This window comes from Eublepharis macularius, chromosome 6, assembly GCF_028583425.1.
Source record: "Eublepharis macularius isolate TG4126 chromosome 6, MPM_Emac_v1.0, whole genome shotgun sequence".
In the NCBI taxonomy this organism is placed as follows: Eukaryota; Metazoa; Chordata; class Lepidosauria; order Squamata; family Eublepharidae; genus Eublepharis; species Eublepharis macularius.
The window spans coordinates 46,516,078-46,528,206 of record NC_072795.1 but is presented as its reverse complement, the minus strand read 5'-3'; the positions used below and the strand labels follow the sequence as shown (position 1 = coordinate 46,528,206).

Below are 12,129 nucleotides of genomic sequence, written 5' to 3'. Positions count from 1 at the left end.
TGAGGATAAAAGGGAGGAGTGGGGAGAACAATGGTAGAAGTTGCTTTGGGCCCTATGGAGAAATACATTTTGTTTTGAGGTTTGGCTTTGCAAAAATCCCACACTTGGTTTTAAAAGGTTTTCTCTGTTAGCTGAAAACAAGCAGGAAGAGGGAACACAACTACTCCCAAGTATGGTCCATCCTATCAATGGCTCAGACAAGTACCAGCCATCAAAGCTTTGTAAATGCAAATGACCCTCCTGGCTGAATACAAAGAAATGGACACACCTTGGCTGGAAACTGACACTCGGAAGGTGACAGAGACTTGGAAGGCAGGGGGCTAGACCCCAAGAAGAAGAGTTTTGAAAGCTATGACTCAAAAAGGGGATGGACAGAGAGAATAAAATCTCTTATATGGTTGATACGGGTGTGTGTGTAATGTCTTCTTCTGATATTTTTAGATATAGCAATTAATTCCTCTGATTCTTTTTTTCCTCTTTCGCAAGAGGAATTCTCTTTGGTTTCTATTTAATTCATATTTGAGGGTTTTTTAACCATGTGATAGTCTAAATTTCCTCTGTGGATTTCTGCCTGTTGTGCCACAGGGTAATACAAAGGGTAAAAAACAGTTTGATGCAGCAAGGATATGGTCAGACAAGTCCTGGTGTGTGTTTAATGGCTCATCTTGTTCTTAATTTTTCAGCTATGCTCATAGTATATAAATAAATAAATATATTGCTTATTAGAAATTTAAACTGAATCTTCATGAAAGAGGAATTGATTCAAAACAGACCCCATTTCTAAAAAAGAGGTATAAGAGAAGATTGCTGAGTTTCAGGAGAAATTCGGCAAAAAGCAATTAAGAGAATTATACTTAACAGTCCTAATCTCTTAGCATGGAGGGGTAAGGGCCAGTTTTAGCTGGTTTCTTCTGAAGGAAGGAGCTCTCACACCTGAGCTGCATCTTGATGGCTATCATTGCCATGTCGAGCAGATAAAAAAGAAGATAGTGTGTTTTTCCCCTTTCCTTGTGTTCCTTGAGCAATCTATTGCCAAGCAGAGTATTTGTGTGGACTTTTCCATTTCAAACATGCTATTCAAAATTGACACCAGAGGAATAGTAGAGGTTGGTTGCCAGGTCACTAATTCCCTGGGAGCATGTGAGTGTAGTAAGCTGTGTTCATGGTAGTAAGTTGCTGGATAGCAGGAAAGACAGGCACTGGGTGGAACCTTTAATGGGCAATGTGGAAGGGAAGCTGGAAATGCTGGCCCACTTGGAGAGTAATTTCAAAACTGACAAGCTGGTGGCAGTGTGCCAAAGGGGAAGAGTGAGTAACTCCTTTGAAAGTTGGCCTGAGCTAGGAGAGTAGTGTGTCTGTGTCACTGGGTGTGGAACTGGGACAATGGCTGGTGTCTAGACACCTTGGAGGGCCAAAATGGAGTAGGGCCACAGGTCAGTGGGGTTGTTCTGCCACAAGCCCCAATGAGGAGAAAAGTGGGGTACAAATATCTAAATAAATAAGCACAGTATTTTTTATTATGATTTGATAAACTGAGTATCAACATTACATCCTAATCCAGTGCTTGACAGTGCTGCAGGAGTTCTGTACCTGCTGAGTTCTACTATTACAGGAAGGAGATTTTTCTGTTGAAATGAGATGGGATATCATACAAGAAAGGAAAAATTCTTGTGAAAGGGGAAAGGGGTTGGCACGGTCAGACTACTGATGCCCACGCCCCAGCAGGAAGGCTGAAGCCAAGAACCCACCCCCCTCTGTAACATTTCTCTCTCTCACAGGTGATGCATGATGCCAGAGAGGAGGAGGAACAGCTGTTACTGCCAGTCATTTGTTTCCTTGCTTGCCAGCTTTCTCACTGGCAAACTAGCAATTATGGTGACGAGGAGCAGGAAAAGAAATAACTGAACCAGAAGTTTTGCCCTTGAGAAGGAAGCAGTTTGACAGAAGAAGGGTCACTGATTGTGACTTGTGCAAAGGCCCTACAAAAGCTAAAGTTTGCCATGCTGGAACAGGATACTGAAACTTTAACCAATGACTAGACTAGACCATTCTTTTTTTATACAAATTATGCACCATGCTTAATACGCCACAACTTTCTGCTATGCGGATAAAGAAGGAAAAATAGCCATCTCATAAGGTCACCCATATAGAACTTTAACTTTGCTTTGACCATGCCTAAGTAAAGACACTAATTATTATCAGTCAAGTATATGTCCACATTCACTGTTAGCTCATGCAGTCAATGATGCTCCAATCTACTGTGTTGTGTTCAACAGCATAAATGTATGATGAGACAGCTATGTGATTTCTTCAAGTGATGCCTGACCTCTGTTTTCAAGCACGTCAATAATGTGCAGCACCCTTTGCAAAGGCTTCCAATAGTTAGGCCATGGAATTTCAAAATGAAAACTTTTTTTTTTAAAAAAGAACAGTTCTGATGGTGTGATAAAGGGGCCATAAACCTGCACCACTGTACCACAAATTGAGTTAGATCCAGCCAGCTTTTTCATGCAATATTGCCTATTTTTTTTCATTATAGCCCCTATTCCACATGACTTCTGTCTACGGAGGTCCCATGGTCTCCACCTAGGCTTTTTGGTGGTCAAAGAGGACCCAGTCTCCCTTTTTTTCATTAGCAGAAAAACTGATGGGATCCAACCCATAATTATTTGACATTTTTAAGTATCTCACCACAGTTGTGTGGCAGCCATTTTATGGTACTGTCCCACTGGGATGGCTATCAGGTAAGAAAAGGTGAAAACAGCTGGTCCCAACCCTGTGGCTGCAAGATTCACCCTTGAATCACAGGTGTCTTTCATTACAAAGAAGCCATGCCAACATACTTGCATTTGTGTGTGAAGGTGGCCACAGCCTCTATTAATATAAACAAGATGAGTGTATGAACAATATCTGTTCCCAATTCAGTCTGTGAATGGAATTCTGTGGCTTTCTCACTGGTCATTAGTGACACAAGACTTCTATTTTGATTTGTTTTGAAATGGCAACCTAACTGAGGAAAAGAAACTCAGAAATCTGTTCATTTGGCATTAGGTGAGAAACGCTTTGGGCGAATATATGAATAAGAAAAACAACTTGAAGAGAAAGGATTTTGTTACACATTCTTTCCAAAACTTTTAAAAAATAATTTCCAAAAGCACCACAAGAAGTATGAACTTCTACCAGTTTTTAAAATAGGGCTGAATAAAATCTAATTGATTCTGACTGTTTGACAGTTTCTGGTGGGTAGGACAGGAGAAGATGTGGAAAGAAATAATTGAGTAGAATGTATACTTGTCATCTCTTGAAAATGTTTTTTTTTTAAATATGGTGTGGGAGGGTTGGAGAAAGGGGAACAGAGGATAGGGGTGTTGCAATAACAGCCAAAACCTAAATTCAGGTAGTTGTATTTTTACAATAAATCTGTTTAATGAAATAATATGTAATCTGTCTACAGTTAAACGATAAGGGTCAAGCTCCAAAGTCCACCTTCCCAGTATCTCAATTTCTTTTCACTTATTGACCACAATAATGAAAGAAGTCAGCTGGTTTTCTTTTGGGCAATTGGATAGAATACAGCGCACTTATGTTTTGTTATGTTCCTGCAGTGTAGAGATGGAAACTTGGGGCAGAAATGAACCTCAGGGAAGAACTGTAGTCCTGTGACTCTTTCTACATCATTTATTTTTGTTACAAAATGTAGTTGATTGGGTTTCCATTTAAAGATGAATTGGCATGGAAGAAGGGGCTTTTTAAAGCACTCCCCTTACCCCTTGCTTCCCAGTTGAAAACTGCCACATGAAAATTATTCTTAGCCCTGCTGGTCCAGATCTGTTTTCCCCAGTGGAGGTAAAAGTAGTGTGGGGGTGGTGATTACTGATGGGGAAATATGTAAGGGAAATGATAATACATCCCCCCCCCCCCACCGCAGTGCAATCCTAGCAGAAATCAATAGGCTTAGAAAGCTGTAATTCTGTTTAGGATTACATTGTTAGTGCATACCTTATTCTCTTTCTGAAAAACTGAAGGAAAAAACTTCCAGCAAGAGATGTTGAGTATCTTGCTGTATTGGCCTTCACACACACTTCTACTTGTGGCTACAAACAGAGGTACAGGGTCCATTGTCTAGTGCTTCAGAGGGCAAGCAGGTCCCAGTGGCAGCCCCATGGTGCCTCGGTTCGAGTGTGGCCTGCCAGCAACTCAGGGTGTGCCCACCCAGATCAGATAACTGGCTGTCAGCTTGGCACAGACCCAGGCCACAGTTCAGGGAGCACCCAGGCCAGGTGAAAGGCCAAAGGCTTGAGGCATGTCTGCCTGAGCCAAAGCTCTGGGTACATCTACCTAGGCTGGCTCAGAGTGCACGCAACCCATGCCTAAGGCCCTGGCTGGCAGCTGGTGGGCAGCCTGGGTCATCTGGTGAAAGGAAGGAGTCACCTAGACTGGGCGGCCTAGGATGCCAAAAGTCCTTGGACTGGCTCTGCAGCAGTATAATTCTGTTTGGGTAGAAACTCTGAGATGTTATGGCTGTTTTCCAACAGGGAAAGTTGCCAACAGGCCTGGAGAAAAATTCCTTGTCTTTAAGGTGTGGAAATGGACAGGTGACACTTTTCATGGCACGGTGACAAATAGCATTACATGGCAAATAATGTGCTGTTAAAGGGAAAGGACTTTTTTTTCTCCAGGCAATTGGCAATAGGTCAATCAAAAGGTTGTTAAAATGGGGAGCAGCACTCTTCTCTGTCCACTAATTAAATCAAAAGAGTTTTTGGCTAAACATTAGGAAGAACTTCCTGACATAGCGATTCCTCAGCAGAACAAGCTTCCTCGGAAGATGCTGGGCTCTCCTTTGGAGGTTTTTAAGCATAGACTAGATGGCCATCTGACAGCAGTGCTGATTCTATGACTCAGTATGAATTTAAGCAGATTGTGAGAGGGAGGGCATGAAGGGATGAGCCAGTGCTAGGATCTTGTGACTTTATACCCAGGGTAATGCCAATTTCCATTCTGGCAACAGGAAGGAATTTTCCTCCAGGCCAAATTGGCGAGGGATCCTGGATTTTTTTTTTTTAAACCTTCTTCAGGGCATACAGCAGGGGTCATTAGGGGTAAGGGGCAGTAGCTGTGAATTTCCTGCGTTGTGCAGGGTGTTGGACTAGATACTTTGGGAGTTTCTTCCAGCTCCACATTTCTGTGTTACACTTTTGATGTGTTTTTGTTTTGCAAAAAGCAGAGGACCTTAACCTTCCTCTCCAAATCCTTCCCCGCCCTCCTTACAGAGGGGATTGGTGTCTCAAATGATGTGCTTGTTGGCAGTATTTTCACAATTATATTTATCCCCACTTTTCTTCCCAGGACCCGTTCATCTTTTCCCCCTCCTCTTCAATGGCCCATGAGGGCAGCAATAAATATTGGCAAGGCAGACCATTTTTTTTTAAAAAAAATACTTTTAAGAAAGCAAACAGTTGTTTTCTTGTGTTGGGGAAGCACATGATGGAAAGGTTTAACCTGTCTGGCGTGTCACTGCATACATAACTATAGTATTTATGTGCCTTCTTTTGTGTTCCTCACAAGGGGCAAAGACCCAATGCAGAAACAATCAGAAAATAAGAAGGGATTCCGCCCTCCTCCCCCCCCCCCCGCCCCAAGTAGGAGTTCACAAACAGGGGATCATTTCTTTTCTTTTTTTTCCTTTTTCCCTGCATGGCACTTCTAGTTGAGAACTCAAAGTGCTCAGAGTGATGCATTCATTAAACCTTACACCAAATTACAAATCTCATGTTGTTGGCTGGCATCTTAAAACCTCCCACCCGCACCCCCTTACTAGAATTCTGCTTTGCATCTGCAGGGCAAATAGCTCTAGAATGATTACCATTACATTACCGGCTGCTGTGGTAGTGATGTTGAGAAGATCAAAGCAACAGAGGCAGGGGCTTGTGATGCAAATGCACTGTTTATGATGCTAATCAAAGAATTCAGCTTTGTTTGAGGGAGACAAAAAAGCTTCCTCATGAAAGAGAGAGGGGAAAGAAGGGGAACTTAAATTCTTACCTCCTGCTGATGACAAAGGCAGCGATGAGAATGACCACAAGGACAACGCTGCCAGCCACGGAGACCAGAAGGACTGTGGGGTTAGTACCTTCACCAATGATGGGAGACGGAACTAGAAACAGAGAAGGTATGTCAGCATTCTGTGGTTACGCTACAGTCAAAACCAATGGAAGATCACAATGGGCCGTGCTTCCTTTGGCGCCTGAAGTGTAGAGGCAGTTTGCAGCACTACTCAAAGCCCCTCTCAGGCTTTTCATTAGGTATTCATTTGACATAATTTTCCAGGAGGGCCTTAATTAGTTAAAGGCATTATGCTCAATAATGGTTTGGGGGAAACTCTCTGAGAATAAGGACTCCCCTCCTTCTCTCCTTCACTTCTACTATGAGTATAATGGCTGATTTAGTGCCCACTGAACTGCTTCCCTTTTTATTTGATTTAAAATGGACCAGATGCTCATTCCTTGACTATAAGAAACTAGGTGACTCAAACAAAACAAGATGTTTTTAGCTGTCTGAAGCGGTGTAGCACACTCCACATTTTCACATCCCCTGCCTGAGGGATGTTAACACTGAGAGTTCTAACCTGAACTGATTAAAAGGGCACTGTGCAGTGGGGATTAAATAAAAAAGGTATGGCTGTATCATGTTCCTTTCCTCATTTAAGATGCAACCCTGCTTTTAAAATAAATATCCAGCACACACAACACTTGCAGACACACATAAAGCACACATTTTGCATCCCCAAGAGGAGGCTGACTGACAACTGGTTTCCTACAAAGGTTGCCAGCTCTAGGTTGGAAAATTCCTGGGTTGGGTGTGGAGCCTGGGAAGGGCAAAGTTTGGGGAGGAGAGGAACCATAAAATGCCTTAGAGTTCACTTTCTAAAGCAGCCATTTCCTCCAGGGGAACTGATCTCTGCCAAATGGAGATGAACTGTAATTCCAGGAGTTTTCCAGGCTTCAACTGTGGGGGCTGGCAAGCCCAGTTCCTATTGGTTGTTGTGTAGCCCTGAGTTTATTAGAAGCACCACCCAGAAGAAATTGAGGGGAGGGGGGCACTTTGCCCTGTTTCCTGCAGGTCCTTGCATGATGTAAGTAACTTTAATTAAAGACAAATCAATACAGCTACCTATTCCCAAATGTTTCCCATGAGGAAGGGAAAAACTCCATTCTAACCAACTTGAGCAGGAGGATAAAATTATTCCCTACATCTCTCAAATGGGAACTAACTCCATGCCAAGGTTCCAACAATGCAACAGCAAGAACCAAACAAGAACAGGTTCACCATACAATAGCCCCAATTCGACAGCAAACATAGTTTAGGGTTGCTCCAGGTTGAGAAATTCCTGGAGATTTAGGGGGTGGAGCCAGGAGAGGGCTGGCTCTGGGGAGGGGAGAGACCTTAGCAGGGTATAATTTCCTTTAAAGCAGCCATTTTGTCCAGAGGAACAGATGTCTATGGTTTGGAGATCAGCTGTAATTCCAGGAAATGCCCAGCCATCACTTGGAGATTGGCAACCCTTTTCCATGTGCAGGTCTAGGGACAAACTGAGGCTCTTTATTGGATCCCCTTCCTTATATTAGCTGGAAGCAGCCCAAAATAGAGAAGCTCTTATTGAGCTCTGCTTCTAGCAAACAGTTGGTTAGCTAAGAAGTAGGACTGGAAGGAGAGTGATGGGACTGGCCTGTCACAACACATCTCAGTTTGACCAAGGCCACCAGCTACAAAGGAATACATTTCAAATGAAAAAAGGAATTCATTTATATTCAAAGCAAATGTGGTGTTCTTTATAAATTAAAAGGGATTATTGGAGAGAAAATGGTTATAGGGAAACACCCAATATTATACCACTATACACTTATATTATGCAATATACATTATTACCTGTGTTGGTTGTGAATTCAAACGGTCCACTGAAGTCTCCATATCCAGCTGCTGTCCTTGCTCTCACATGGAAGACATACGAAGTCAAAGGGTTCAAGCCTTTGATATCTGTGTTTCTGGCTGCTGTTTTCACAATGCGATAGCTACGCTCATTTTGATCCTAACAAAACAGAACAAATAAACATGTCTCTTATGGTTGTGCAAACTGTAGTCCTTTACCCATTGCCAAATCTATTATGAGGATATTACTAATGGAGACAGAATTTTCAAAGGATCTCTGAAAGCTTTTCTATTGTTATCTTCAGTGACACCAGAGTTCAGTGGGCTTTTATATTTTAACATTCCTTTTTCTGGGAAGCCATAAAAGATGTTTGAGGTGTAAGTTATACATACAGGGATTGGTGACTGCTTGAGAAAATAATCCATGAGTGGAATTCTTTAGAACAGTATTTTGAAACTGCAGTCACAGTTCTGATGAACAAACAGTGTTTTTTGTGCAGTTCCCATTCCCCCCCCCCGTGCAACTCAGAACTATAGATCCTAAAAACCCTCGGGAGATGCTTACTCAAAAAAAAAAATCCTAACCTCGGGAGGTGGGGGAGTAATCCTATTCCACTGAAAATCTACTGCCTGTTTCTGGCCTGGCTTTACTAGGGAAGCTAATAAAGTTATTATCTTTTTTTAAAATAAAGAGTGTGAAAGAGAGGGAAGGAGGAAGGGGAAATGTATTTGTTCATTTTGCAGACAGCCTTAAGAGGAAATAGCTCTTCAATAGTCCTGAACTGGAGGGGGGACAAATTATTTGTAGAAAGAATGTCTCTGTATAACTTGGAGGAGATGAAAAATGTAATTTTCTTTTTTCTTATTTTCTATTAAAATCTATCAAAACCTCACCATCATTCTGGGCAAAGCTATCAGCTCATACAGAGCTCATTATTATCACTATGCTAGGTACTTCATTACTACATTTCTGTCTCTCTTGTAAGGCTAATGTTGCACTACTTCTCTGGTCTATTGATTCTCATTATGAATTGCCCCATTGGAATCAGATGGTTCCTAGGGAGAGGAAGAAAAAAATAAATGCCACCACTGCTATACAACAAGAACTAGGTGTGGCGTGCTATTCACCACAGCTCATTGAATCCTGGAAACATCAAACTGGAAATGATTATAAAGGCAAACACACTGTTAACAGATGTCCACATGAATGATAACAGTAAACCTATTTGGTCCTGGTACTGAGCAGAATCAGGGAAATGACAGTTGTCCAGGTTGAATAATACCTTTTCATAATATTTTACTTCATACTCCAAGATGACTCCATTTGGCCTGTCAGGTTCCAGCCAGGCCAATGCCACACTGTGCCTTGTTATTTCTTTTGCCTGGATCAAAGCAATCTGAGATGGAGCTGTCAAGAAAAAAAAGGAAAATGCTATACAATGGGTCTCAGAAGAGGCCAAAGCATCAGACAACGCTAGATTATTTGCCTTTTACACAAACACGACATGTTTTGGAAGCATTAACTAAAGCAATTCAATGGAGACCCAACTTTAGACATGTCAGACCAAATATTAAAATGTTGCCCATGCACTCATTTGTGCGCTACAACTTTTGGGTCTGACAGCCCCTCCCTTCCTCGTTCATCGCCATGGTTTAAATGGCTTGGTGCCCATCCTTTACTCTTTCAGCACTCAGCCTCCTGATGAGCTCATTTAAACTATTCTGGCAAGGTGCAATAATGAAATGTTCTCAGATGACACAGTATGTATTTAGTCATCAAGTTTCTTTGTTACCTTGTCCCACACTGAAGGCTAGCAAAAACATCTAGGGCTACAAGTAAGGACAAGCTATTATTCGCCATGGAAATTAAGCATTAATGATTAGTGATGGAGTGGATTCCAAAAATGGGGTGAGAAACACACGTTTGTATTTCTTTGACTTCCAGACCATTCCTAAATTAATTGACCATGAGCCCTCTCCATAGTCTCCCCAACATACTGAATGCAAGAAGGCCATAGCAAGGTCTTGCAGAATCCACTGGGATCGAAGTTCAGCAAACTAGACTCATTCAAGAAATGAATTATTTTGAATCTTAATACAAAATCACAAAACCCAGTTTGGAGCTCAGAATGTGAGGAATATAACATCGTCCCTAATATTAAAAGTTTATTCAATGAGCTGTCTATATATTATGGCAGTTAGCACCTCTGGCCTTTCTTTCTGCCTCACTGTTTCATGTATGTCAGTACTTAAGAATAACTGACGACAGACTTTAGTGTAGTGGATCTTACCCAGGGGTCATTTCGTAGAAAAAGAGCTGGAGAGACTCATTAGCATAACTCATTAGCATGTACCACACCCTTTGACATCACTGGAAGTGTGTCATTAGCATAACTGATTTGCATATGCCACACCCACTGGCATCACCTATCCTGGCTGTTTTGGACCCAATCCTAGCCATTCAGGGCCAAACTTGGGCCCAAAATGGCAAAAAGGTGCTGAAAATGGCCAAAAAGGGGCCCAAAATGGTCAGGATCGGGCTGCTGCTGAGTAGCAGAGTGATCCACCACCCGTTAGAGGCCTGATCTGGGCCGTTTCAGTCCTAATCCAGGCTGAAATGGGCCCAAAATGGCTGAGAGTCAGGTGGGCGGGGCCACCTGACATTTGATCTCTTTGGGGAAGAGCTGTCTTAACTCTCCATATTCCTGCACATTCCCCCTCGAAATGAGCCTTGATCTTACCCCATCCTTCCACTCCATTTAACAAAGTCTGGAGCATTCTGCCAAACTAAGGAGCCTTTCTATAACTTACGTGGCTCTTCCATTGAATCCAAATTTACAAGAGGAATTTCCTAGCCCGCTCATGAAATAAGATGCTACCAAATTTAAACAGAAGTATCAAATGTCCCTCCATGAAATTTATTCCTACAGTAAGTGGCACTATACAATGAATATTGTCCATACAAAGAGAACTTTCCTAGTGATGTAAATTGTAGAGGTCCAGCTGAGGAGTAAGAGCAGGGAGCTCTATTTTGGGAGTTCAACTGCACACAGCTTTTTGGAACACAACCAACACGGTATAGAGAACTTGATGGGAATGAGACATTTTCCCAATGTTGCTGAAAAAGCAGAACAAGACAATAAGGATCTGGATTATTCAAGTAGTATTATAAAATGGATTAAAATCTACGCTCCTTTAGAATTACATTTTTGAGCGCAATATGGAGAGTTAAGATAAAACAAACAATTGGATAAATGAGAAAAATCTCAATAGATGCCCCTGATGGTTTCCTGAAGAGTCTTCATTGGTGCCTGAACTTCAGATATTTAACGGGCCAAAGGACAATGGCTTCTCCCTTTGACCATGACAGTAACAGATTCATAGTCCTGCCAGAGAAATGGGCTTACTGCAGATTTACGATCCATGGCACCCTTCTGTTACTGTGTGGTCACATCTCTAGCCAACTGTTATCAAATCCTGCCACAACTGACAAGCACCAGTACAAATGGGAAGGGGGGGGGAATCCTCTGGGGCTGAAAAAGGGTCATTCAGGAAAGGTATAATCTTATCGCAAAAGCCGTTCTGTAGGGCCAGAGATTAGACAGCTTCCTAAAGTGAATATATTTCTTCCTTTGTCCCTTAAACCCTAGAAATATGCAGGTGCTTAAAAAAAGAGAAGAGTAACTGGGGAATGAAGATCTATTAAGACCATTCAAGTGACATCATATGAACCATCATCAGAGAGAGAGAGAGAGAGAGAGAGAGAGAGCTGTAATCCCAGTTGAAAAATACGGCTATTATTTTATCTTTGAATAATTTTGTCACCAGGGCCAGCATTTTAAATAACTAAATAAATAAATGTCACTAGAAACAAAAAAGAAAATTAGATATGAAATCTTCAGAACTACTTGACCATATCAGACAGGTCTGATGGGAAGGAGTCTTAGCAGTAGGCACCTCACATACAGTAACAAAAGGAATTCTCTAGACTGAATTGTGGCTGTCAGGAAGACTATTTCTTGATCTATCGCTTGACAGTTTGGCATCTCTGTTAGAAATTGCTCCAGAGCTTTCCTCCTCCCGACAACACATCTGCCCATCTGTCTGTCCCTCACCCTGTGTCTCATGTGTATGAAAATATACTGAAGGATAGAAAATACTATAGCAATGGAGGATCTATTTAAATGCTTTCCATCAAGT

The 12,129-nt window shown here is 41.9% G+C and overlaps 1 protein-coding gene across 1 annotated transcript in view; it reads right to left on the bottom strand.

Annotated features, from left to right (window-relative positions):
- Positions 1-12,129, bottom strand: part of EPHA4 (EPH receptor A4) — a 184,667-nt gene that overhangs the window by 42,302 nt on the left and 130,236 nt on the right. Inside the window, exons 6-8 of the mRNA XM_054982282.1 lie at positions 9,213-9,337; positions 7,930-8,089; positions 6,046-6,157 (exon numbers count right to left, since the gene is read on the bottom strand). Of these exons, the coding sequence (XP_054838257.1) occupies positions 6,046-6,157; positions 7,930-8,089; positions 9,213-9,337 (397 nt within the window). The remainder of the gene's footprint in view (positions 1-6,045; positions 6,158-7,929; positions 8,090-9,212; positions 9,338-12,129) is intronic.